This window comes from Mustela nivalis (assembly GCF_964662115.1).
Source record: "Mustela nivalis genome assembly, chromosome: 13".
Taxonomy (NCBI): domain Eukaryota; kingdom Metazoa; phylum Chordata; class Mammalia; order Carnivora; family Mustelidae; genus Mustela; species Mustela nivalis.
The window spans coordinates 86,660,825-86,688,334 of NC_139032.1; the positions used below are offsets into that span (position 1 = coordinate 86,660,825).

The following is a 27,510-nucleotide window of genomic DNA, read 5'->3' on the forward strand; positions in this document are numbered from 1 at the left end:
TTTAGTAAGACCAACCTCAAGTAGTAATGAAAAAGGCTGAGCCTTATCGAAGAGCTGGTATGGGCCAAGCACTGTTCCAAGCATTTTTTATGCCTTACTTCACAGCAATCCTATTTTTATCCCATTTTAAAGAAGAGACAATTGAGGCACAGACAGGTTGAGAAAACTGCCCCATATAACACAGCCACAGCAAGCGGAGAGCCGGGGTTCAAAGCCAGATGTTTGCCCCCAGAGCCTGCACTCCGAGCCACTCTGCTAGTTAACAGTGCTGAGCTAGTTAACAGGATCCAGGCACTGGCCTGGGCACTTCATGCTGGTTCTCTTTTCACATCAGTCTTATGAGGTCGGCATTATCGATGTCTCCATTCTACAGGGGAGGAAACTGAGGCCCAGAGATGTTAAATAACCTGCATGAGGTCACATAACCAGCAAGAAAGAGATTGAGGGTCAAACCTCATCTGTCATCAAGGTCTCCTCCCCACAAAGCCACCCAGCAGATAGGACACTCTCCGAGGAATCAAGTTAGAATTATTTTAAAGTTCTCTCCCGTTCCTGTGGGAGTCTGTTTCCTCGGCGGCGCTTAGTTCTTTGTTTGGTCTTATTCTATCCCACAGAAGACACGGAGATTTTTGACTCTTCCCTTCTGGGGAAGCAGGAAGCATTAAGCAGGCTATCTGGGAACTCTGGACGGCCCATCGGGCCTGCCAGACTCGTTTCTGGTGATGAGGCAGGGCCAGCCATTATGCTGGGCGTCCCGCAGAGGCTGGAAAGTGGAGGGCTGTGCTCCCGGGTATAGACTCTGCACCCCAGTTACAAGCTCCCCGGGGGCAAGTGTGCTTGAAGCCCAGTGAGCAGCCCCGTGTCTGAACAAAGGGCGAGTGGATACTCACGGTAGACAGACACGAGGTTGTACAGGGCCCAGGTGGCCCAGTGCTGGCTGACAGGGGAGATGCCCTGGGGAAGGAGGCGAAGAATTGGCTCAAATGACCTGTAGAGAGAGGGGTCAGGGTCACTTCTGCTGCCAGGGGTTGGGGGAGTGCCTCCTGCCTGCGGGAGCGCTCTCCTGCCTGGAGCGGCCTACGCACAGCCCGAGAGCCGGCTAGTAGGCTGCAGCAGAGGCGGAGGCATCAGGCCCTTCAGGCTCCACAAAGGGAGCTCACTCGGGAGAGGGGTCAGGGCAGGGGCATGCAAGGGTGGCAGGAGGGAAACAGATCATGTGGAGAAGAAACAGGGGACCTTGGCAAGGAGGAGAGAGCCGGTCTTGGGGAGGCAGGGAGAAGTACCCTGAGAAACAGAAATGACACCATACTTCTTATAGAGGCGTTCTACAGGCCGTCTGGAGTCATGGTCCCAGAGACTGAAAAATGTACATGCAAACCCCCTGGGCCAGTGTTTCCACCTCACATCTCCTTGGGAACGGCAGTCACCGGAGCACAGACAAAGCCACAAGCACAAGCCTGCTCCTCCCAATACGGAATTTCTTTTCCTTTTTTTTTTTTTTTTAAAGATTTTATTCACTTGTTGGAGAAAGAGCGTGCACAAGCATGGGGAGTGGCAGGGAGAGGGGGAAACAGGCTCCCTGCTGAGCAAGGAGCCCAATGCGGGACTTGATCCTAGGACCCTGGGATCATGACCTGAGCCAAAGGCAGACGCCTAACTGACTGAGCCACCCAGGCGTCCCCCAGTATGGGTTTTCGAGGTCAGGGTCAATCAGTACAAGATGGTCCATCCGTACCCAGAAAGTGACCCAGTCACAACACAAGGAGGGAGACCTATACCTTGTGGCTGCAAATCCAGCCACAAGTCAGGAAGAGGTGATGCCCACTGCACTGCCAAGAATGAAGCTGGTGCAGAGGGTAACTCCTGCGAGGGGAGGCGCCAGACTGTGAGAAGAGTTTCTCGGGTGGAGTGAGCTCAAGAATGGTTTTTGTGGGAGACCGCCTGGGGGGCTCAGCCATTAAACGCCTGCCTTCGGCTCAGGTCATGATCCCAGGGTCTTGGGATCGAGCTCAGTGTCCGGTTCCCCGCTCGGCAGGAAGCCTGCTTCTGCCTGCCTGTGTTCCCTCTCTCACTGTGTCTCTGTCAAATAAATAAATAAAATCTTAAAAAAATAAATGGTTTCTGTTTGGTTCCCTGGTGCGTGCTGGTATTTTCCTCTTCTTTTCTCCCCCCACAGATAAACCCTCTCAAATGCTTGTAAACGGCTTCGGGTACACATGGGTGTGGATGTGCAGGAAAGGTGCAGTCAGCTGTCCGGGTGAGGTGTGTGCTGTGCGGGGATTGTCCCTCAGGGAGAGTAACAGGGGATGAGAGGAAAGGCCTTGTTGGGAACGAGCGTCCCCCTCGGACCCCTCTCGAGCACCCCTCCCTCCCAGCGCCGCTCCGCACCTGTAATTGATGTTTCTCCGAGAGTTGATGTCCCAGCTCTGGATGGCGGCCCACATGCGCTCCTCTACCTCCTCCCGCTGGGGCTCGCAGATGCCCCACGCCTCAGGCCCATCGAACATGATGTGGGAGAGGACGCCGCAGGCGTTGTACGAAACTTCGATCCCATCAGCCTTGCTCTCCAGCAGATTGCTGCCAAGGGGAGAGAAAACTCCCTCCAAGTCCCTCTTCTGACACCAGCTGCTGGACCCCAGCTTACAAACCGGATGCCAGAGGTGTTGCTGACTTATCGCCTATTATCCGTACCCAGCAATTATTCTAAAGATCTGAGGTTGCCGAAGACACAGCTACAAGAGGACCATTTATGGAGGCTTGAGGGAAACCACTTGTAGACAGAAGGTGACATTTCTAACAGAGATCTAGGCAGAGAGTGACTGCTGCAACTGAACACAGACTACAGCCCCTGAGCATCCTGGCAGCCAAGGCAAAAAGGGAAAGGGAAGAAATACCAACCTGAAGACACTGATGAACTGGGAAGTCATTAGCTGCGGCCGCAGCTCCTTCACCTCGGCCACGTTCCCCAAGAGTCCTAGCATGTTCCGATGCAGTTCTTGCTTCTCTGGGAATTCCTGGCAAAATGAGAGCCATTGGGGCCAGGTCAATTAGTACTTAATTAGTGGCTGGTATGTTTTGTGTTGAAGTGTCTGGTACTGCTAACCTAGAGACTTTATGGGTATCTGGCCACTGCACCTAGACAAAGAGGGGGAGCAACACGCTGTCCTCACACCTTCTCCTGCACCGAGTACAGTGTGGGGTACGTACCGTATGGGATTAAGAAGGGTGCCGGACCCTTGCTACCTCTCTCTGCCTGCCTCTCTGCCTACTTGTGATCTCTGTCTATCAAATAAATAAATAAAATCTTAAAATAAAATAAATAAAAGACCATCCTACTGGACAGAATCCTATCCAGCTGACATCCCAGGGAACCCCAGCCAGACTGCGGGCAGCCGGAGAAGCGCTGGGAAGAAGCATGGGACTTGGCTTTCCCTCAGGGGCAGGCTCTGAGACAGGGGTGGGCCTTCGAGTCAGCCCCGCTGCCCTTCTGTGGGAACCACGGGGGGAGGGGCTGCTGACGGATCTGCGCGGCGGGACGCCTGGGGACAGAGCGGCCGCGAGTGGTCAGGGAGGCCGCCACCACTAGAGACGGGCAGTACCTTCAGGCAGTCCAGGAAGAGCTTCATGCCATTGAAGTTGAGGAACATCTCACAGTTGTCGGGAGTCTCGTCCGTGATGTTCCACAGGGCGCTCCAGGAGAACTCCATCACCTGGTCGCACTGAAGGGAGAGGACACCTCAGCACAGCGGCCTGGAGGGCCCGCAGGCTCGCCCCCGCACAAAACATCGGTATCCTCCAGGGGCAAACCAGCCCCTCTAAGGGGAGGGGAGGGGCGGAGGAGCTTCATGAAGGCTCAACTTACTATCTTGTCCAGCAGCTTCTTCTGAATCAGCTTCAGCATGGTCTGTGGGCAGAGAAGAGAACTTGTGGGGGGCAGGGCTCAAGAGGTACTGTGTGTCCCCCAAGACCAAGACGGGGAGAGGGGAGCCAGCCCTTCCACTCTTGGCTAATGCATCCCGACAAGACCGAATATAAAACTATCTGGTCTGGGGGGCCTGTAACCCACAGACGTGGTCCCTAGCCTCAGGAGGCCTGGGGGCTGGTCCAGCTCGGGCCTGGCTCCCTGTGTAGCGCTGCGCCTGGCCCTCCCCTCTGTGGGCTCCAGCCTCTCCATCCAGCGCGAAAGAGGAGGAGACCAGATGCTCCTTCCTCACCCTTCCCTGCCACCTTGTGCCAGGCCCTACTCTAGAAAGTGCTGGGGGGGCGCCTGGGTGGCTCAGTGGTTAAGCCGCTGCCTTCGGCTCGGGTCATGATCCCAGGGTCCTGGGATCGAGTCCCGCATCGGGCTCTCTGCTCGGCAGGGAGCCTGCTTCCTCCTCTCTCTCTCTGCCTGCCTCTCTACCTACTTGTGATTTCTCTCTGTCAAATAAATAAAATAAAAAATCTTTAAAAAAAAAAAAAATAGAAAGTGCTGGGGAGGTCATGCTGGAAGAAGGAACAAGCATAGTGTCTTTCCCTGCAGAACTCACAACCCAGTGGGGAGGCCGACATTAAACAAACAGTCCCTCAGACACTTATTTAACCCCAGTGAGAAAGACCTGGTCTGAGGAGCCAGGAGGGGCTTGAACGGTGGGACCAAATGCGCGGCTGCAGCGGTGAGAAGATTTTTCCTCTGGTCTAGCCTAAATCATGGTGAGAAGATTTTTCCTCTGGTCTAGCCTAAATCCGTCATAGGGCAGGGGGGCTCTGGAGAAGGGGCAGCTCGAGGGCACGCACCACAACGAAGCCCATCTTGCCCACGGCCTCCTTGTGGTCGTTGTCCACTTGGCAGACCAGGGCATTGCACAGGTGCACGGCGATGCGCTGGATCGACTCGTCCTGCCGCGTGGGGTTGAGGATGCTGAGCAGGAGCTCGTTAACTCGGCGGTACTGGAACTCCAGCTCCTCGGGGATGCTGAAGTTACAGAGGGTCAGACAGCAGTTCCGCTGGACCTGGGGGGGATGGGAGACAAGGGGAACACAGTCAGGGCTGGACTCCGGGAGCTGGACTCCAGGGGCGCCCTAGAGGTGTGAGATCATCTGGAGCTGTGGTGGGCCAGGAAGGCTTTCTGGAAGAGGAGACTCCAAGGCTTTTTTTTTTAACATTAAAATAAAAAAAAAGTGAAATATAATCTTCATACAGAAGAGAGCATAAAACAAAAATGTATGGTTTTATGAGCATTTATGAAGCAAATAAACCTTTTTTGGCAACCATGGAACCCCCACCTGAGTCAGGAAATAGGAAACTGTCAGCATCCAGAAAGCCCCGCAGGTCCCTTCCTGGCCTTCAGTTCCTCTCCCCACTAGAGAGAACCACCGTCCCTGCGAGTCCCCACGGAAGGTTCTCCAGCATCAAACAAGCTTACTCTTGTTTACCACAGGTTTGTAAGAGCAACTATGTCATCACGAGCAGCTGAAAAGCATTCATTTGTTCACTGTATCACGGTCCTTGAATATACTGGCCCATCCCACCGCTGGTGGACATCCAAGGGGGCTTCAGCGTGTGGTAACTTCCAACGATGTTGCATGTTGGCGTCCACGCACAGCGGCTTCTGGGTCACACGCGCCATGCATGTCTTCAACTTGACCCGGTGACACCAGACTGTCTGCCGAAGTGGCTGCAGGCGCTACAGTCCCAACGGGCAGAGCGGGAGGCCTCACGCTGTTCGACAGCTTCAATTCCTTTTTGCGCTATGGGCTTTTTTTTTTTTTTTTTTAAAGTATTCTTGGAGCATTTGCCTGTAATTTAATTTCCTTCCATCCTTTCTCAGATTTTGGCAGATCACTGTACTTCATTAATTATGTAATTTCAGGGGTGTATCACTCTTAGTTAGCTCTTTTTTCCCCTCAAATACACATATACTTTTTAATCTGAGAAAAATTTTATTTCAGATTACAAGAGACAATACTTACTCACCATAAAAAGTTCAAATAGTAGTATTTGAGAGAAAAGTTAAAGTCTCTCACTTTATTCCCCAAAAGTAATCACTGTTAAAAATTTGGTGCATGTCCTTCTAGACTTTTCTAACATGTAAATACAAATATATATTTGGGGGAGAGGTGAGGCAAAAAAGATATTATACACACTGCTCTGAAACCTTTCACTTATCAACATGCAGTGGACATCTTTCCACATTAGGAACGCGCAGATTTGCCAGAATATCTGATTGTGGGGGTATGTTACTTCTCCAGGTCCCAATAGCTAAAACATTCTGGTTTCCTCTACTTTATTTTTATTTACTTATTTTTAAAATTTTATTTATTTTTTTGACAGAGACACGGCGAGAGAGAAAACAGAAGCAGGGAGCGTGGGAGAGGGAAAAGCAGGCTTCCTGCGGAGCAGGGAGCCCGATTCAGGGCTCGATCCCAGGACGCTGGGATCATGACCTGAGCCAAAGGCAGGCGCTCAACGACTGAGCCACCCAGGTGCCCCTCCTCTAACTTATTTTTAATTAAAAAGCAAAGATGTGATCTTTTTCCTCTAAAAAACATTTGAATCATGGAATACATAGGCCCAAAGATCAATGCATTTACAGTTTTGGCAAATATGGCCAGTTGGCCTCCAAAAAGGTGGTACAATTCCTACCTCAGCAGGGAGAAGTATGCAGAAGTCATCTCCCCTGACCTCTGTCAACGTTGGGGGTCCTCGGTCTCTTGAGATAAAATGTGGTACCTCACCATTTTAATTTCCATTTCTTTGATAGAGTTTATGAATTTGTTTGGGAGTCTTCAACTAGCAATTTTGTAAAAAAACAAACAAACAAAAAACACACCCCTTTTACCTGATGATAAAATCAATCTCAAGGTAGAAAAAGGTTGCTCTAAGGTCTGGAGTTGGCAGGCAGGGGGAAAGCAGGCCTTCTCACCCTTGCAGAGACTGTATCTCTACTATAGCCTTTCTGGAGGATAATTCAAGACTACGTCCCAAATGCTTTAAAAATACACCTACCCATTCATGGCCCCGGCAATGGCAATTTTAGTCACGTATTTTAAGGATTATCAATTGAGTAGAGTCAGGAAAGCCTTCTTTGAAATAGCAAACAAGAAAAAAGTCACCTAAATGTTTGCCCACGGGGGGCCAACTCCACGACTGCCACCTGGGCCTGTGGGGCAGCCTGGCCTGCTACTCTGTGCGGAAAGGGCCTGGCCACTGCACCCCAGTGGCTTTCCCTGGATAAGGACACTGAGAATTATGCTGACAACTCACTTTGTAGTTAACACATTTTCTCTTTCTTTTCTTTGTTTTTCTTTAAGATTTTTTTAAAAAAGATTTTATTTATTTATTTATTTGAAAGAGCAGAAAGCCATAAGCAGGGAGAACAGCAGGCAGGGGGGGAGGGAGAGGCAGACCCAGGCTGAGCAGGGAGCCCAAGGCAGGGCTCAATCCCAGGACACTGGGATCATGACCTGAGCCCAAAGCAGATGCTTAAGCAAGTGAGCCACTCAGGCGCCCTGTCACATTTCTGTATCACGGTCGACCACCAGACAGCCCGAGGGTTAGGGGCTCCAATCTCCTCCCCACCTGCCGCCAAGCAGCTGAAAAGCCACTTGTAACTTCTGACTCCTCCCAGAACTTCACCGCGAAGAGCCTACCTTTGACTGGAAGGAACCCTTCCTGATAACGTCTATAAGTCAATTGACACGTTTTGCACGTGATATGTGTTATGTGTCGTAGTCTTGTGATAAAGTAAGCTAGAGCAAAGACAATGTAAGGAAATCATTAGGAGGAGAAAATACACTGACGGTGTCATCTGTATTTGTCAAATAAAATCTGATCCAGGGGCGTCGGGGGCTGCTCAGTCCGTTAAGCGTCCAACTCTTGTTGGCTTAAGTCATGATCTCAGAGTCGTAAGATCGCGCCCCGTCCTGGGCTCGGTGCTGGGCGTGGAGCCTGCCAAGATTCTCTCATTCTTTCCCTCTGCCCCTCCCCCCACTCCTACTTGCTCTCTCTCTTTTAAAAAAAAAACAAACTTTGTTTTTTTTAAAAGGAGCACCTGGGTGGCTCAGTCGGTTGAGCATCTGACTCTTGATTTCAGCTCAAGTCATGATCACAGAGTCATGGGATCAAGCCCTGCATTGGGTTCCTAAATAAATAAATACATACACATATACAATCTCTAGAGAAGAATTCTGCATCTGAGTTGAAACCCATGTGGTTCAAGGGTCAATGGTGCTTGAATCTGTTTGTTTTCTAAGCATTCGATGTCTTACTTTTGTAATGGGAAAAGAGACCTTATTTTAGAAGTTCTGTTGTAGAAATGTTTGTTGATCTGAGAGATGTTCACATTCATAAGACACTGTTGTAATAAAAATCCACATCATGCAAACAGTAAGTGCGGAATGAACCCATCTACTAAATAAACATGCACAGGCGAAATCCAAAACAACAGGTGTCCAACACCAACAGTGGCTCTCTGCGTGGAGGGATTATGAGTGCGTTTTTTTTTTCTTTCTGTCTGTAATTACAGATTTTCTAAGGTCAAAATTTTTGTAACTTTACAATAAAAGCAGCTATTGGAAAACAATCTCCTGCCGGCAGAGTGTTACTGGGCAGAAGGGCCGAGGGGTCCCGCATGAGCAGAGGCCCAGAGACAGGAAAACAGGGTCCCTGGGCGGGGGGTGGGTGGGGTGGGGGGTGGCCATGGGGGAAGGACTAGTCAAGTGGGGCCAGGTTACAGGGTCCTGAATGCCAGGTCCTAGAGTCTGGGAGGGATGCCATGGGTAAGGGGGAGGTGACTGTGGCAGGGGTGGAGGGGGCTGCAGCTGAGAGCCAGGCGAAAAAGGGTGCAAATAAGCATGGCCCCCCGAGGGCCCAGGTCAGTGAGGCTGGCACACAGGGTGCGCAGGGAGAGGAGGGGCTGGGCCCGAGCATGCAGGGCTGGCACGGGTAGGGGGCTCACCGTCACCTCCTGGTAGGATTCCATGCCATTCAGCACCACCTGGATGACCTGCCGGCGCAGCTTGACGCTCTGCTCGGAGCGGTACTCGGAATTGGTCAGGTAGAAGAGCGCAGCGCTGCCCGTGACCTGGATGTTCTTGTCATACTTGTGGCACTTGAGGGCTGTGATGACCAGCTGTGGGAAGGCAGGGTGGGCCTGGGTTGGCCAGTCCTGTTCAAGCCGTGCCAGGCCAGGCCTAGGGCTCTGCCAGGGGGCTGGGACAGTTGCTCTGGGGCTCAGCTTACCCTGATCCTATTCCCCGAGAACAGAAGTGCGGGATGGGGGGCAGAAGCTAGACAGGGCCACAGGTCTGGGGTAAGGTCAGTGCTGGGACAAGCTAGGCCTGGGGCTCGGGGGTAATGCTGCTTGTGGGCCTGGCGATGAGGAGGAGGTGGAGAGGAGGGACATGCCTCAACCAAGTCCAGTGCCTGCCAGCTGGGGATGGGCAGGAGGCTGGGCCCCCCAGGGTTGAGGCTGACCTTCAAGGCCCGAAGCAGCTGGTTGCAGCGCTCGATGCGTGCGATGTCAAAAAGCAGGTTGATGGCCCTCGAGGTGATCTCAGGCCTGTGCTCCGTGTAGGCCTCTATGGCATTCAGCACCTGCTCCTCGTTTTTGTCACCACTTACCTGGGAACGGAACATGCTCAGAAACACCCGGAAGAGGCCAAGCGGTGGGCTCCCCAGACCCCAGGGCCATCTCTACCCCCAGGGCAGACACCATGGGGCCCCCAGCCGACCCCCTTCCCTTGTCCCAGGGCCCCCTATTCCTCCCCTCCCCGAATCCCTCTCTCACTTTGTAGGCAGGAATGTGTGTGAGGCGGCACAGGGAGGTCTCAAAGAGCCCGAGGAACTGCAGTGGCCTCTTCAGGGCCCGGAAGGGCATGATGCTGCTCTTGGAAGGCTCAATGCTGGGAACAGAGGGTGCTGGGGTCAGTGGCCTGTGGACTGAGGCTGTCCTGGGTTCAGGAGTGCTTCTCCCTGGGGGTGGCTAGGCATTTACTTGGGGCCCTCTTCTAGGCCTTCCTGCCTCATCTTTTGGGACACAGACTGCCACCTCCTGACGGAGAGGTGGCAAGGTCACACTGTATAACATGGGGGATGGGAGTTACTGTTGCACCCATCTTTGGAAAATACTATGTGCCCTTCTAGTGAGGACTTGTCACCCTTGTATAATGTCCTAACCGAAGATCATCAAGAGACATGCACATCAACCTAGCCCCGTGAATGCACAGCTGGGGACAGGGCCCATAGTCAATTACAGTCGGATCGGTTTGAATCCGATCTTGATCTCTCAACCAACCAGGCCAGGAAGCAACCTATCTGCTGGGATACCTAAAGCAAGGGAGACGCTGCTGGCCATCCTAATCCTACCGCCACCACCGTCGCTAGCCAGGCTGAGCGTCCTAATTCTCCGCTCGCCCCTCAAGCTTACACCTTCCAGCCTTTGCTGTATGCTGTTCCCTCGGCTGGAACACCTTTCCTCTGGCAAACTCAGGAGCTTTCAGGATAACCTGGATGCCATTCCTCCTTCTTCTTGACCCTCAGGGCAGTCCCACAGTCCTGCGCCTCCCCTACCACTGTCCTGATAAGGACTCCTTTGCCCCCACGAGCTCGAACAGACTCAACAGGGCAGGGCCTGGTTCGGTTCTTTATCTCTGGCACCCAGCACAGGCCCTGGCGTGGTAAATGCTTGTTGAATGACACCCGGCTGGCAACCACCATGGGTGGGTCCCCACCTAGTCTGCCCCGCCTCCTCGTCCATCTTGGAGATGCTGCAGTTCTCCAGGATCATGTGGCCAGAGATGTCCAGGGACATCAGGTTCCCCAGCTTTTGCACAAAGAGGCTCAGCACCTTGCGAGTCAGCTTGAACTTGTAGTAGCTGGAGAGGCGGTCTCGGGAGATGTCCAGGTGTCTGGAGATTGGAGTGGGGGCCACAGGTCAGGAGCTGGGGCTGCCTCACAGAGCCCCGCTCCTTCAGCCCACGGCAGGGAGGGGAGAGCCCCTTCCTCCCACAGCTGCTCCAGAGCATTCTGGGGAAGAGCCTGCTGGCACCCCAAGGTCCTGAACAGCCCGGATGCAGCCAAAACACTGGGCTTAAGGAAGGGGACTGTCTCTTCCAAACCCATCTGTGCCCAGACAGGGGCTTACAGACCTCCGGGACTGGCGACCCCCACCCTCTCCCCGCCCCTAGTGAGCTCTGGGCCAGCAGCTCACCGCAGCTTGTGCAGCTGGACGATGACCCGGATGTGGTCGTCTGACAGGTCCATGTTGTAGAGCACGAGGGACACCAGGCTGTCTTTCCACTGGGTTAGGAAGACTGCGTCGCTCGTCTGGATGCCCGAGAGGTCCAGGGCAGCCAGGGAGCTGAGTGGCCGCAGCAGCGACTCCACAGGGACCCCGTCGATCATGCGACCCAAGTTGAGGAAGCGGAGGCGGCTAAAGCCCTCGAACGTAAAGTCCTTGACCAGCACCTGGCAGGTGGGGTTGACGAGGCACTCGTCTTCACAGCCCCCTGGGTTCTCCTCCTCATAGAAAATGTTGGCACAGCCGAAGAGGCTCAAGGACACCAGGGTGTGGCTAAAGCTCCTCAGCGTCTGCAGACTCTTGGCGGACAGCTTCTCGCAGTTGGTCAGGTACAGCTCCACCAGGTCCTGGGAGCAGGGACAGCTCCGTCACCGCCATAGCCCACCAACCCCCACCTCTGGCCAACCCCAGGCCCGAGCCCAGACCACAGGTGGGCTTCAGGAGGGGTGTGTGCAAGGCGCTGGCGTGCTGGATTCTTGTCCCGGAGGGGTCACTGACGCTCTCCGGCCGGCCTCCCCATGGCCGTCCCCACTGGCTGGCGACGTAGGTCTCACCTGCTTGCGGATGGCCTCCAGGTCCTGGTCCTGCACCAGGTCCTCGCGAAGGTGGATCCGGGTGAGGCGGGTGCTGCGGGGGTCCGAAAAAAGGCTGAAGAAGCTCTCGTGCGGTTCAAAGTTGCAGGCGGCATTGACCAGCTCCACGTACCTGGGCGGGGAGGGAAGCCTCGCTAGCGGGAAGGGCTCAGGGGCCTTCGTCCTCCCGCAAGGCTCTGCACTAGCCCTCCTTTTCCTGAAACCTTCCCTTGCCACCCATCAGCAACTCCCATCTCTTCCAACCCCCGTCCCTCTTTCTAACAGCATCTGCTTGGACCCTGACCGCCCTGCAGGCGACATGAAGATGCTCCCCCAGGCATCAGGACAGCAAAGATAACAAAGGGGTCTCTAATCAATAGCAAATCCCAAACGCTTCCTCCCAAAACTCATGCGCATCTGTAACAAACACAGGCGTTCGCACTCCTGTCTTTCAGCCAGCTTCTGTTCCTGATCGGCTCCTCCCGGGACCCTTTTCCAACAGGAACATTAAGCCAAGGGGTTTGACATTTCCAGCTGGGTCCAGGCCAAGCACTGAATAAAACCCTATTTGAGATCCCAGTTGATACAAGAATCCTGGTCTGGTGGAAGAGGCTTGGGAATCAAACACTGGGCTCTGAATCCTGGCTTGGCTGTTTACTACTTGGACAACTTCACACAAGCAATGGAACTTTGCCAGAATTTAGTTTCTTCATCTGTAAAATGGACATAACTCAGGTCTGCAAAGGGTCCAAGCGAGTGCCTGAGCCACATCAAATGCCCAGAACATGATTACAAGTCGGGCTCCGTCCTGGGGTCACACACAAGTTCCCACTCTTTCTTCTTTTTTTCAGATTTTATGTTTTTAAGATTTATTTGAGAGAGAGTACGAGCGAGCAGAGGAGGGGCAGAGGGAGAGAGAGAAGGAGACTCCCTGCTGAGTGTGGAGTCCAATGCGGGGCTTGATCTCACGACCCTGAGATCATGACCTGAGCCGAAATCAAAAGTCAGCCACTCAACCAACTGAGCCACCCAGGCACCCCCTATTTTATTTTATTTTTAATTATTTTATTTCTAGGGGCACCTGGGTGGCTCAGTCGGTTGAGCAGCGGACTCTTGATTTCGGCTCAGGTCATGATCTCAGGGTCCTGGGATAGAGCCCTATGTCAGGCTCTGTGCTCAGCAGGAAGTCGGCTTGGGGTTCTCTCCCTCCCTCTGCCTCTACCCCTCCCGACTGTGTGCTCTTTCTCTCTCAAATAAATAATCTTAAGAAAAAGAAAGATAATATTTTTAAATAGTCTTCACACCCAACGTGGAGTTCAAACTCACAACCCCAAGATCAAGAGTTGCATTCTCCACGGACTGAGCCAGCCGGGGGCCCTACAAGTTCCCACTTTTATAAGCAACTGTTTGGTCTAACAATTTCCCTTCCGGGGATCCGGACTGACCTCCCTGGGTGAGTGAATGCATGTCCTATTGCCAGGAGCCTCTCATAGTGGGGAGTTCCTTGGAGGGCCCAGATACAGATTTTCTGAATGATTCAATCCCAGATTTTCTGAATGACTCGATCCCTGGTCATGGGTCCATTCTTTACAGTGCACCAGTGAACGAACATGTGTGTGGCTCTGTGCACACAGATACGTGTTTGTAGGCACAGGCATGTGCACATAGGCACATGGAACAGTCAGAATTCCTTTGTATGTGTAGGTTTCTTTAAGATTTATTGAGAGATGGGGCGCCTGGGTGGCTCAGTGGATTAAGCCGCTGCCTTCGGCTCAGGTCATGATCTCGGTGTCCTGGGATCGAGCCCCGCATCGGGCTCTTTGCTCAGCGGGAGCCTGCTTCTCTCTCTCTCTCTGCCTGACTCTCTGCCTACTTGTGATTTCTCTCTCTGTCAAATAAATAAATAAAAATCTTAAAAAAAAAAAAAAAAAAAGATTTATTGAGAGAAAGAGTAGAATGAGAGAGAGAGAGAGCATGAGCGGGGGGAGCAGCAGGCAGAGGGAGAGAGAGAAGCAGACGCCCCACCTCAGCAGGGAGCCTGATCCTAAGACCCTGGGCTCATGACCTGAGCCGGAGACAGACGCTTAACTTACTGAGCCACCCAGGTGCCCCCTATATGCAGGCTTCTATACCTTCTCATAGATGTAAATGCACACTTGCAGTCACACACTCAAACACACCCCATGCTGCAGAAACCCACGTGTATACAAACGCCCATTCCTTCATATGCACACCCTTCCACACACCACCAATGTGCATACATGTAGCTTTATGGTGACGAATATACCAGTGTTCTCCGCACCCGCAGACAGCCAAGTCCATGCACACACACCCCCACACGTGTGTATCCATAACCCCGTTCCTGCATGGTGCACACCACAGTCCCAGAGCTCATGCTAAGACCCACGCCCACGCCCCAGCCCCCTGTCCGCTCACTCATTGACGAGCCGGTCACAGATCTCGCTGGGCAGGAAGATGTCTGGGTGGAGCCGCAGAGTCTCCTTGTCCAGTAGGTAGCCCAATGTGCCATCCAGGTTGCGCAGGCAGAAGTCAGTGCAGAGGGCCATCAGGGACTCAGGGGTGTCGGACGCCATGCTGGGGGGCAGGCGGGTGGGCCAATTCAGGACAGGAGCCCCTAGGGGCAGCAGTGACTCCCCAGCACTCACAGGGTCATTGGCAGAACCACAGCCTGGGGAACAGGAAGAAGCTAAGTGAGCCACAACCACCAGCTACCCTATGCCCACTCTCTGAGTAGGGAAACTGAGGCCCCAAATGTCACACTCAATTGAGCAGCTTAGCAGAAACATGCCCCAGGGCTCCCTTTCCTGGTCCTCTCTGCGCCGCCACTAGCTGTGTGTGATTTGACCTGCGAAGAGCAGGGGCCTTGTCTGGGCATCTTTCTGCCTTCTCAGTATCCGTGGGCAGACGTGCATGTGTTGGGGACTCAATGCTTGGGTGAGGATAACGGGGCTTTCATTAATAGCTACACTGGGGCATCCCTTACTGTGTAACCTAACCCATAAATAGTAGTCAACGTGTGAATATTCACTATAAGCCAGGCCTTCATAGACATGCTGTCATTGAATTAAGCTGTGTATGATTAAGAATGATTAATCATGTCTCCCAAGGGAAGTGAAAATATACATCCACATAAAAATCATACATTCATGTTCACAGCAGTACTATTCGTAATAGTCAGGAAGTGGAAATTACTTTCCATCAACTGATGCCCGGATAAACAAAAATGGTCTATCCATTCAGCGGAATGTTATTCAGCCATAAAAGGAATGAGGTATTGACACGTGCTACAGCAAGGATCTTGAAACCGTTATGCTAAGTGAGAGAAACCAGGCACAAAAGGCCATATGTTGTACGGATCCATTTACACACAGTGTGTAGCCAGAAGAGGAAATCCGTAGAGTCAGAAGTAGATTAGAGGTGGCCTAGGGCTGAGGGCTGTGAGGGATAGGCAGTGACTGCTAACACTACGAGGCTTCTTCTAGGGTGATAAAAATGTTCTAAAATTGATGATGGTGACAAGCACAGAACTCTGAATATGCTAAAAACCAACAAATTGTCTATGTTAAATAGCTATAGCATATGGTTTAGGAATTGTAGCTCAATAAAGCGGTTATTAAAAAACTAAAGTCAGGGGGCGGGTGCCTGGCTGGCTGTCAGAAGAGCATGTGACACTTGTTCTCGGAGTTGAGTTAGAGCCTAAACAAACAAACAAATAGGTAAATAAAGTTGGGGCCCTTGGCTGGCTCAGTTGGTAGAGCATGCGAATCTTATCTTGGGGTCATGAATAGAGATCAGTAAAAACAAAATAAATAAAAACTTAAAAAAAAAAAAACCCTAAAGTCTCCTACTATCTTCATGACCTTGAACTAGGTAAAGATTCCTCAAATAACACTCTTGAGGGAAAAATCTAAGATGTGGGCACCTGGGTGGCTCAGCGGGTTAAGCCTCTGCCTTCCGTTCAGGTCATGGTCTCAAGGTCCTGGGATCAAGCCCTGCATCGGGCTCTTTACTCAGCAGGGAGCCTGCTTCCCCCTCTCTCTCTGCCTACTTCTTTTTTTTTTTTTTTAATTTTTTTAAAGGTTTTATTTATTTATTTGACACAGAGAGAGAGAGATCACAAGTAGGCCAAGAGGCAAGCAGAGAGAGAGAGGGAGGAAGCAGGCCCACCGCGGAGCAGAGAGCCCGATGCGGGGCTCGATCCCAGGACCCTGGGATCACGACCCGAGCTGAAGGCAGAGGCTTAACCCACTGAGCCACCCAGGCGCCCCTCTCTGCCTACTTCTGATCTCTCTCTCTGTCAAGTGAATAAAAAAAATTAATCTGAAATGGACCATAGACCTATAGGTGAAGGGTAAAACAACAAGATTTCTAGAAAACACAGGAGTCTATCTTGTGACTTTAGAGTAGGCAATCATTTCTTAAACAGTTCACCAAAAAGCCCCTGAAACCATAAAGAGAAAAATATTGTACTGCCTTAAAATGTACATCATTCATCAAAAGATATAATTAAGAGAAAGGATAAGCCATTGACTAGAAAATATTTCCAATAATATATCCAACAAACAACTCATATTCAGAATATATAAACTCCTTCTACACATCATTCTTTTTTGAGATTTAGCAATTTTGAACTGGATGGTTCAGTCAGTTAAGCAATTGTCTTCAGTTCAGGTCATGATCCTAGCTCCTGGGAGTGAGCCCTGCATTGGGCTCCCGGCTCAGCAGGGAGCCTGCTTCTCCCTCTGCCTCTGCTGCTCCCCCACTTGTGCTCTCTCTCTCCCTCTCTCTCACTCGCACACACACACACATACATACATACATACACATTTTAGCAACATCTACACCCAGCATGGGACTTGAACTCACAACCCTGAGATCCATAGCTATATGCATGCACCGCTGACTGAACCAGCCAGGCACTCCCAAATTGATTTTTTAAGATTTATTTATGTACAAGCGAGCAGGGTGAGGGGCACTGGGAGGGGAGAATCTCCAGAAGACTCCCCACTGAGCACAGAGCCCCACACTGGGCTTGATCTCCCAACCCCAAGATCACGACCTGAGCTGAAATCAAGAATCAGATGCTTACTGATTGAACCACTCAGACAACCCCCACAAACTCATTTAAAAAAAAATTTTTTTATTAATTACTTTTATTAACATATAATGCATTATTTGCCCCAGAGGTACAGGTCTGTGAATCGTCCAGCTTACACACTTCAGAGCACTCACCATAACACATACCTTCACCAATGTCCATAACCCAGCCACCCTCTCCCTACCCCTTCCTCCCAGCAACCTCAGTTTGTTTTGTGAGATTAAGAGTCTCTTATGGGGGCTGCCTGGGTGGTTCAGTGGGTTAAGCCTCTGCCTTCAGCTCAGGTCATGATCTCAGGGTCCTGGGATCGAGTCCCGCATCGGGCTCTCTGCTAGGCAGGGAGCCTGCTTCCTCCTCCCTCCCTCTCTCTCTCTCTGCTTACCTCTCTGCCTACTTGTGATCTTTCTCTGTCAAATAAATAAAATCTTAAAAAAAAAAAAAAGAGTCTCATGGTTTCTCTCCCTCCTGATCCCATCTTGTTTCATTTTTTCCTTCCCTACCCCCTAAAGTCCCCACTTTGCCTCTCAAATTCCTCATATCAGGAGCACCTGGGTGGCTCAGTGGGTTAAAGCCTCTGCCTTCGGCTCAGGTCATTATCTCAGGGTCCTGGGATCGAGCCCCGCATTGGGCTCTCTGCTCAGCAGGGAGCCTGCTTCCTCCTCTCTCTCTGCCTGCCGCTCTGCCTACTTGTGATCACTCTCTCTCTGTCAAATAAGTAAATAAAATCTTTTTATTTGTTTTTTTTTTTTTTTTAAGATTTATTTGTTTGACAGAGATCACAAGTAGGCAGAGAGGCAAGCAGACAGAGAGGGAGATACAGGCTCCCTAACGAGCAGAGAGCCCGATGCGGGGCTCGATCCCAGGACCCTGAGACCATGACCTGAGCCGAAGGCAGAGGCTTAACCCACTGAGCCACTCAGGTGCCCCAAATAAAATCTTTTAAAAAAATTGCTCAGATCAGAGAGATCATATGATAATTGCCTTTCTCTGATTGACTCATTTCGCTCAGCATAATACCCTCCAGTTCCATCCACTTTGTTGCAAATGGCAAGATTTCATTTCTTTTGATGGCTGCATAGTATTCCTGTGTGTGTGTGTGTGTGTGTGTGTATATCTCACATCTTCTTTATCTATTCATCTGACCGCCAAACTGTTTTTGAAAGGACATAGCATCCTCCTAAAAAATGGGCAAAAGACTTGAATAGGCATTTCATAAAGGATAGAGAATATATGGAAACATATGTAAAAGGGCTCAGCTTCATTAGTACCCGTGAAACCACAATGAGATCCCATTTCCACCCACCAGAACGGCTCAACTGGAAACGATCCAGGCAATACACCAAGCTTGTGCTGTGGTGACAATGGAACAACGGGGTGTCACCCACGCTGCGGGTAGGAGTGTCCATTGGTGCAAATTGACAGTGTAACGGGATACTGTTCGACACTATCACCAAAGCTGAGTATGCACACGTGTTCCATGTTCAGCAACCCCACTCCTAGGCACACACCCAGCAGAGATGCACAGAGATGTTCCCCCAAAGACGCAGACCAGAATGTTCACAACAGCATTATTCAGAACAGCCAAAATCAGAAACGAACCTGAACGTCCCGGACACTAGCATGAGTAAGCTCAGTACACTCACCCATCAACTATTAAGGGCAATGAGAACACACAAACTACTGTTAACGTAACAGCTTGGGTGAACCTCCTGAATTTAGTGAAAGGAGTCAGACAGAAAAGAGCATATATAGTATCATGGATCAAATGAATCCAATCACATTTTATTCCATTAAGTTAAAAAATAACAAAAACAAAAAAAAATGAACAATCTGATCTGTGATGGCAGAAGTCAGGACTGAGGTTACTTTGAGGATTTGGCCAGGTGCCAAGAAGCTTCTAGTCCCACATCTGAGTGCTGGGTATATAGGTGTGTTCACTTTGTGAATATTTGGGAGCTGTATACCATGGTGTGATTTTTAAAAAATGTATATTGTATTTCAGTAAAAGTTAAGAAAATGGCCTAGACACCGAAAGGGGCCCACATTTGGAGGGGAGTGGGGTCAGTTAAGTGATGCTCTGTCAGTGTAGGTCCTCAGCGACAAGTGGCTGAGACAGAGTGAAAACAGAACCTTCACATTCAAATTGAATGACCAAGATAGAAAACAATCAAACATTTATAGAACTGAGGAAAGTTGGGAATGAATCCCAGACCATCTTCCTACCAGGGTCTGTATTGGAAAGGGGGGGGGTAGGCAAAAGGAACCCATGGTATTAGAAATCAGGGTAGCAATTCCCTTTGCAGTGACACAGCGATGAGGAAGCGGTAGTGGGGCCTCGGGGACAGGTGTGTTCACCTGTAGACATTTATCAAACTGTCCCCTCATGCTTTCCAGGCCTTTCCCTAGCTACGTTATACTTCAATAGCTTCTTTTCTTTTTCTTTCTTTTTAAGTGTAGGCTCTGTCATCAGATAGATCTATGTTTCAGGGGCGCCTGGGTGGCTGTGGGTTAAAGCCTCTGTCTTCGGCTCAGGTCATGATCCCAGGGTCCTGGGATAGAGCCCCGCATCGGGCTCTCTGCTCAGCAGGGAGCCTGCTTCCCTTCCTCTCTCTCTGCCTGCTTCTCTGCCTACTTTCGATCTCTGTCTGTCAAATAAATAAATAAAATCTTTTAAAAAAAAAAGATATATGTTTCAACCCAGTTCTACAACTCACTGTAAATTACTTAACCTCTCTGGACCTGTTTCCTCATCTGGAAAATGGGGACAATAATTCCTACCTCATGGGGCTGCCGGAGTAAATGAGATGGCGGGAAATTCTTGGTCTCAGGTTTGACGAGACTGAGCACGCAAGAAATGCTGGTTATGATCCCATCTTGCAGATGAGAAAACTCAAGCCCAGAGAGGCTCCTCTGTCCAAAGTGGGATTTGAACCTGGTCTCTCGGGCTCCATCACATCACCCCTTGGAGAGCTTTGAAGGAGTCTGGGGCCCAGCACTGCCCCTGGCTTCCTGGAGCCCCCACGTCCATATCTGAGCCTGCAGGGCCGCTCTGGAAATCCGATGGGCGGCCCCAAAGCCCTGTGCCTTCCGGAACCACAAGGACTAAGTTCCGGCACCACCACTCAACTGACGCCAGTGCTCTGGGAGGTCGGGAGTCAGGCCCACCCAGCTTCCAGGCCCAGCCCTGCTGCTTCAGGGCAAGTGAACTTGGGCAAGTGTCTTCACCTCTCTGTGCCTTGGTTTCTTCTCTAAAACAGGGAGCACTGTGTGAGGGTAACATGGAGTATGCGAAGAGCTTAGCCTGGCACCTGGTCAGTGGTAACTGCCCCAGAAGCAGCAGCTACTGTTATAATCACGATTACTATCATTGCCACATCATCACCTTCTCTGCCTCACCTGCCCTGGTCCCCAACAGAGCACCATCTGCTCCTGGCCAGTTGCAGGCCTATGCTCCCCAGGTCTGTGGTGCCCGCTGTCCCACTGGCTGTGGGCCACCCTTGATGGAAGACACAATAAACAGGCTGCCTGGGCACTGGGCACGGCCTTCCTTTACCTTCATTCACTTCCAGATCTTCCCCAGGCAACAGGAGCCCAGGGAGCACCACTGGCAGAGAGGCGTACCCCGCTGGCAACCGAGTCCCCTCTCTTCAAGTGGTTACTCAAGGCTTCCTGAACCGCAGCCAGCCTTCTGGCCCACTTGGTGCCCAGTGGCCCCTACAGCAGCCGGCCTGACCTCCTTCGTGGTACTGGCAACAGGCCCTAAGCACAGGGTCACCTTCAGACCTTTGCTCAATCTGTTTTCTCTCAACCGGGAGCATCCCAATTCAACGAATTATCCCACTTTCTATTCTAAACACTACTCCCACTGCCCCCAAAACACATCTATGTCCCTCCTCCAGGAGGTATACCCGCCCACGCACGCGCCAGCCCACACCACCTCTGAACACCCCTTCACGAGCTGCTCCCCGTACATCTCCGGCCTTAGGATCGACATCACTTCCTCTGGAAGCCTTCCCTGACCAACCAGGGTGCCCCCCCACACCGGCCCCATGTGTGCCCATGGCCCCACTGTGACAACTAACACTTTGAACTAATGCTGGTTTAGTGATCAGGCTTCCTGGCCAGATGGCTGGTTCCATGAAGGCAGGAACTGGGCTGTCTTGTGGGGCATCGCCCTGCACTGAGGCCCGGTCACTTCTTCACCCACTCCGCAGCTTCTGTCAAGCACTGCAGGTTCAGCGGTGAGCGAAACTGACAAGGTCCTTGTCCTTATGCAAACTGACTCCGAGGGAGACAGACATCCACCTAAGCAGAACATAAACCCCATGCCATGTCACGGGACCAGGGTTCTGAAGGAGAAGGTACCTGGGGCTCTGGGTACCTCTGCCAGGGGACCTGCCCTGGACTGGGGAGTCATGGGCAAGCTTCCTTGGAAGTGACATTTCAGCTGCAACTTGAAAGATGAGTCATAGTTAACTCTAGTGGTGGGGAGAGAAGGGAAAGGCATCCCAGGAGGAAGGAGCAGATGTGCACAGACTGAAAGTCCAGAGGGTATGGGATGCTGGTGCCACAGGCCCAATTCCACAACAATTTGCTGGATAAAGGAAGTGATGAACCCCTGTGCGGGCCTGCTACACTGTAGGGTTTCCACACATGACCTGTGGAAGGGATGAGAGGGGCCTGCAGGTTGAGGCAGAAGTGGCAGGCACCCAGGGGACAAGGCGCGCCCTCGTACCCTCCCTGTCCATGGTGCCAGGACAGTAGAAGGCCCCGGTGGCCACAGACAAACCCTTACCACTCTGAACAAGAGAGCAACACGATGGGTTCTGCCTTTTCTGCAGGACTGGTTCCAGCTACCCAGCTACCCAGCAAGCCTTGACCCTGCTCCCCAGGGGGAAGAAACACCACCCTTTCAGCCACTAAGGTCGACCAAAGACAAACCAGGCTGATAGTACCATCTGCTAACCACCCTTGGACAGTGGGACCCTGCTTCTTGGGCCTGGGGTGAGCTGGGGGAGGAAGGGGCCATCCTCATCTTGGCACAGAGGTGGAGAGGCCTGGGGCACCCTGCCTCTGGCACCCCCATGAAGTTGCCATCTCTACCTCCTCACGCCCACCCCCGAGGGCTCCTCACTTCTGCAGCAAGCACCGGCCATCTGGGATTCTGGCAACTGGGGAGAGAGGGAACTCTGATTCTGAGAGCACACCGCACGGTAAGAAGAACTCTGTGTCTTCCTCCCTTCCTTCTCTAGTAGGTTCTTTACACTGGCTCCATCTTGAGCTCTGACGTGGGGGCGGGGCAGGGGGAGGGAGGCGGGGAGAAGAGGGGAGAAGGCAGAAAACAGAAGCAGTGACCGCAGCCTCCACTCCGGACCTGGGGAGCACTGAGCCCCTCATGCTTTAGTGCATCCAGTTCCTTATTTAACCAACAAACCACATTCCCCAGGACCTGGTACTTGAAGCTAATTGACACTTGTCTAACAATTGCCGATCACCCTTCCCACAGCCCTGTAAGCTCGGGGAGGAAGGGAACCCAGCCTGCTTGCAGGCTCCGGGATCCTCTGTGCCAGCCTGTGCCTGGCACGCATCAGAATAAAGGTTTGCCTTTGCCCTGACCTCACTATAGCAGCTGAGGTACTGACTACTTACTGGCTGTTACCCCATTTGCTGATGATGACACTGAGGGTTGCCTGAAATCACAAAACGGATGACAGGGGACACGATCCTAAACCAAACCCGTGCACCTCACCGCACCATTGGGTCTTCTGAGCATGCAGCCCAAGGGCTGGGGGGTGGGGGGACAGGCGACTATGGTCCAGAGGGAGCATGGGACCCCCACAGGCGACCTGACACCCTGCCAACAAAGAGGCGGGGGGGGGGGGCAGAAGCTTCAGTCTCAGAGCAGCGCCCACCCCGTGAGATATTAACCCAAGAGCCGGTGGAGGGGGGGAACCCAAACAAATAGCCTATTTACAGAAGCTGGAAGCTTTCCAGGAAGGAGCAGATCCCAGGCCAGATATTGGGTGGTGGGAAGCTGCGAGGAGGGGAGTCAGGCCAAGTACCAGGGTCTCCCAGGGGCCAGGGTGCAGGCCAGGGGCAGAAAGCATCCTTAAGCGTCGCCTGCCTGGTGGCTGGCCTACCCGGCCCACGCCGCAGAGTGGGGGGGGACATTAAGAAAATGCAGAAATATAAGGAGGCGGAGACGCACCTCCCTGCTCCCTGGTGCCACCTGGAGGCAGAGGAGCGTTGCAGAATACCGGGGTTCCCAGCTTGCAACCAAACTTAACAATCACACCCAGACCCACACCATATACCAGGAACTCTAAGTACTTGATATCTACTAGGCCATTTAATTCCCTCAGCAACCACATGGAGCAGGAGTTATTAGAATCTACAACATGCAGATAGGCAGCAGAGGAGCGGCAAAGTAATCGCCATGGACTACGTACGGGTTCAAGGGTCTATCTGCACGTAGAGACACACAAACAGGTACGCCTTAGTTCCAGACCCAAAGTGCCGAGCTTTCCACACATGTTCTCACCAGAGGCACACATAACCCAGGAGGGACACATTATTTTGTTTTCCAAATGAACAAACTGTGGTTCAAAGATGTGTGAGGACCTGCCCGAGGTCCCCCAGCAAGTGCCTGGCTCTTCCCCACGACGCTATGGGGCAGGAACGCTTTCCCTCCACCGCAGATCTTGTTTCTGTCCAGGAGGCTCCGCTGACTCCTTAAAACTCTACGTGTCCTCAGGCGCCGAGCACAGATGATCTTTTACCGCTGGTAATTGTGCTACAAGCATGTGTCATTTTGGCCACACGACTCAAAGCTTCTTGGCGGGGACCTTGTGTGATCCATGGAGGCTCCACGACACAGTGAGCCTATGGCTGGCTGGTGGCAGAAGAAGGAGCCTCAGCTGCACGAGATCGCCGAGCGATATTTACCAGCCTCCGTACTCATCAGGATCCTTATCAGTCAACGTGTGGCGAACAGCACCTACCTTGGGGTTGCTGGGGAGATGCCGTGAAATAATGGCAAGGAGATGGTGAGCAATCGTTATGGAGTGATCTCCCAGGAATCATGCCTGGGGAGAGCCTTCTGTTCATTCTGGCAGGTTTCCGCCTGCCAACCAACAGTTTTAGTGCTTGAGCCAGATAAAGAATGACAGTCCCCAAACCGATGACCCAGCAGGGGGCCCTGAAGTGGCATTTCAGGAGTCAAAAACAGCTGAGACACGCTGACAACGGCAATAACAAGAACCATTCTTTGCCTTTGTAGAGAGCTTCAAAGTGCACCCAGTGCTTTCATGACCGGGGTCTCGTTTCATCCTTCCAACAGCCTTCAGCGTCAGAACACAGATAGGAAAACTGAGGACCACGCAGGCGATGGAACTTGCCCAAGTTCACAGTGAGCCAGACACAGAGCTGGGGCTTGAACCCAAATCCCCAGGTGGCTGATCCTAGGATCTAGCCATGATAGCCGCTCGAGTAGGCTGGCTCTCGGCATCCAAGCGCTCTGACTTTTCATTTTTTTAAATTATCTGGCCCAGTCACCCTGTTCAGCTTATGACCCAGGTCTGATGATATAGTCCAGGCTTGGGGGGTGAGGAGGGAGAGCAACCGTTGTTCCGCTCCCTGTAAGGCAGGCTGCAAAGTCTCAGCTTCTGCTGGGTCCTTCTTGGATTAATATCCCCCATCAGGAGATCTGCCACATGCACCCCAACCACATGTCTGAGGCCAACAAAGACTGCCCTTCCCAACCTGTCCTCATGTCACATTTATGTCAACACCAAAATGTTGTCAATTTTACGTGGTAGAATGGGGATTTGCTTTGCTCTTTTTAAAAAGCCATCATCTTCCAGTGGCACCAAGACCAAGCTACCATCCTCCCTATAGAATATGCAAGCATTGTTGTCACTGAGGGGTGACAGTAAGTGTCCACTGTGTCTCCCCTCACCCCCACTGTTCTCCAAAATTCTACTAGCTCGGGGAGGAAGCCAGAGCTGGTGGCACCACCAGCTGGTGCTAAAAAGAAAGGCTTTGAGGTAGACACATGTAAACAGTTCCTCCTCATGGCCACTGCCATCATCACAACTGTTAGATACTGAGCACTTAATCCATGCTAAACAGTGCACTAAGCACTTCAGTGTGTGATGTCCCTCATTAAGCCCAACAGCTCTATTTTACAGATGAGGACACTGAGGTGGTCCCTTGCCCAAGTTCTCGCAACCAGGGAGCAGCTGCAAGACCTGATTTACCTATAGTGCTCTATGGCTGTCCTTTTTGTGTTAATTCCACCAGCGGTCACCACAAAGATGGAAGAAGATCACTTATAACACCAAGCCAGAGCATACTGGCTATTTGTCATCTGAAACAACTCTATATTTTCTCTGACTACCACGTTTGTACAGATCTGAAAGGATGCTCCTTTAGATACTCTGGGACCCTGCATCACAGGGACAGCCCCTGACATTCTGCCCACCATTATCTGGTTCCCACTCTTCCCCTCCTCCAGTCCCATTGTCTCCTTGTTGTTTCTTAAAACCATCAAGTATATTACCTCATGACCTTTGCACTTGCTGTTGAATGCTCTGCCCCTAGACAGATGCATGGCTCGCTCCCTCCCTCCCTCCAGGACTTTGCTCAGATACCACCTTATTAGAGACCTTCTCTGATCAACGTCTCCCCAAAGGTGACTCCACTCTCTGGCTCTTGCCATGGCCCTTCCTGCTTTTTTTTTCTCCATGACACCCTACATATGTTTCTTATTTTCTGAATGAAGCAATGAACAGAAACAAAGACCCCCTCACCACTGCAACCACCTCCTGCTCTAAGCATAGTCTCTTGTTACTCTTTTTAAAGCTGCCTTCAAAGCTCATTCTAACCATTCTGAACCCTGAAGAAAAACATTCTGTGGGAAAGATGAAAGGGGGTGTTTTTCCCTGTGGAGGCACTAGGCCTTCCTCCCTCCCTTAAAAACGAAGCGCGCTGACAGGCACAGGCAAAGACTGGAAATCTTGGATCCCTGGTCCAAAGAGCTGCCAAGTCCATTTCCACACACAGAACTATGGTAGCCAGCAGTCAGTTTCACTTTTAACTCACCTATCAGGCTCCCTTGGCCCTCAGGTTTGCAACCCCAACCCATCCTGTTGGATTTCCTGCACCTTGTCATCCCTTTTGGGAGCCGTTCCAGAATCCACGCCGTTCCCGAGCTCTCAAGCATTGCTTTGGAGGAACTTAAGCTCGTCCAACAGGTAGGAGGGACAGAAGCCGGCCCTTTTTGCCCTATATCGATCCCCCATTTTGTAGGGGCATCCGACAGGGCGTCATTTTCTTTCTGGAGGAAGGGAGCTCAGTTTTAAGGGCACGTTTCTCAAACCTGACAGCAGGGGCAGAGAAGGGAGCCCTCCACCACTGGCCGAAATGGACCTGTGCAAGAGGTTGCAGCGGCGATGCCCAGGCGCCTAAGGCAGAAGGGGAAGGGGGGAGGACGCGGATAAATACCCTGGGCACCGGGAGCCGACAGGATGCTTGCTTCCTCTGCGAGGAAAGCCGGGGATGTGACCCGGAGGAATCCGGGGCCAGAGCGCCCGGGAGACAGGGAATCTCGCCAAGCTAGGGCCGGGGTCTCCCGGAGACGGGGGTCGGTGGGGCGGAGCTTGGGATCCCGGCGACTGGAGCCCCGCGCAGGAGGGGTCGCGGCGGGGGAGACCCCGCGGCCGTTACCTTGCCCTTAGGGCTGCGGGCGGGGCTGAGGGCCGCCGGGTGCTGGCTCCGGGGCCCGGCCCCTCCCCCGATCCGGCTCCTGAGGCTCGGAGCCTGCAGCCGCCGCCGCCTCCGCTGTCAACAAACCCCGGGCGCGTCACTTCCGGGGCCGCCCCTTAGCAACAGCGAACGGGTTCCCCCGACGGGTCCCGCGGCGAACGAGGGCGGCGGCGGCCGAAGGTTCCGGGGCGCGCGGCGGCTCCTCTCCCGGCGGGACCTGGTCTGCGGGCGGCGGAGTGCGGGTGGGCCCCACCGAGCCTCGAGCACGCTGCTCCGGGTGCTCCCTGGCTGCGGGGAGACCCACCGTGTGACCCCGGCTTTGGGGCCCGCTCTGGCCCGCGGGCCGGCAGAGCCCGGGCAGTGGTGACGGGCGGGACGGACTCCACCTCCCGCGTCACACCGACGTCTCCCTGCACGCCGCGCCCCCCGCCCCCGCCCCAAGCCCATGGAACGTCCCCCGCCGGTGCTCGGCAGGTAGCGCTCTCCCACGCGGCCAGACGCGCGCCGGCTTCGCCCGCCACTGAACGGGCCGCCACGTGGGGGAGTGGGAGTCGGCCTGGGCCGCTGCCTTGCCCTCGGCTGTGGTTTCTGTCGCCCAGTCCCGAAGATCGCGCAGACCAGTGTCTCTCCTCCTCCCCGCCTCCCCCGCACAGTGCGCGGCTGCCTCCGGCAGCATCTCCTCCCCGCATCCCCGCGGCGGGCTCCTCACGCGCCCTCCCCTCCAGCTCTTCACCGTCCGGGAGGGGTTTTTCCCGAACTTGGAGATCAGCGC

General features: G+C 52.7%; 1 protein-coding gene across 6 annotated transcripts in view; it reads right to left on the bottom strand.

Moving 5' to 3' along the window:
- ZER1 (zyg-11 related cell cycle regulator) overlaps positions 1-27,149 on the bottom strand; it is a 29,464-nt gene extending 2,315 nt beyond the window's left edge. Inside the window, exons 1-14 of one of the 6 annotated variants that reach the window (XM_082695842.1) lie at positions 26,700-27,149; positions 14,291-14,543; positions 11,837-11,987; positions 11,193-11,629; positions 10,714-10,890; positions 9,771-9,885; positions 9,458-9,604; positions 8,940-9,113; positions 4,777-4,992; positions 3,863-3,904; positions 3,600-3,719; positions 2,899-3,014; positions 2,389-2,577; positions 891-988 (exon numbers count right to left, since the gene is read on the bottom strand). In XM_082695842.1, coding sequence (XP_082551968.1) covers positions 891-988; positions 2,389-2,577; positions 2,899-3,014; positions 3,600-3,719; positions 3,863-3,904; positions 4,777-4,992; positions 8,940-9,113; positions 9,458-9,604; positions 9,771-9,885; positions 10,714-10,890; positions 11,193-11,629; positions 11,837-11,987; positions 14,291-14,448 — 2,140 coding nt within the window. In that variant the 5' untranslated portion in view covers positions 14,449-14,543; positions 26,700-27,149. Of the gene's footprint in view, positions 1-890; positions 989-2,388; positions 2,578-2,898; positions 3,015-3,599; positions 3,720-3,862; positions 3,905-4,776; positions 4,993-8,939; positions 9,114-9,457; positions 9,605-9,770; positions 9,886-10,713; positions 10,891-11,192; positions 11,630-11,836; positions 11,988-14,290; positions 14,544-23,974; positions 24,156-26,075; positions 26,289-26,477 lie in introns of those variants that run through there. The other 5 variants (XM_082695844.1, XM_082695843.1, XM_082695840.1 and 2 more) reach the window with 5 other exon arrangements.
- Between the last annotated feature and the right edge of the window lie 361 nt (positions 27,150-27,510).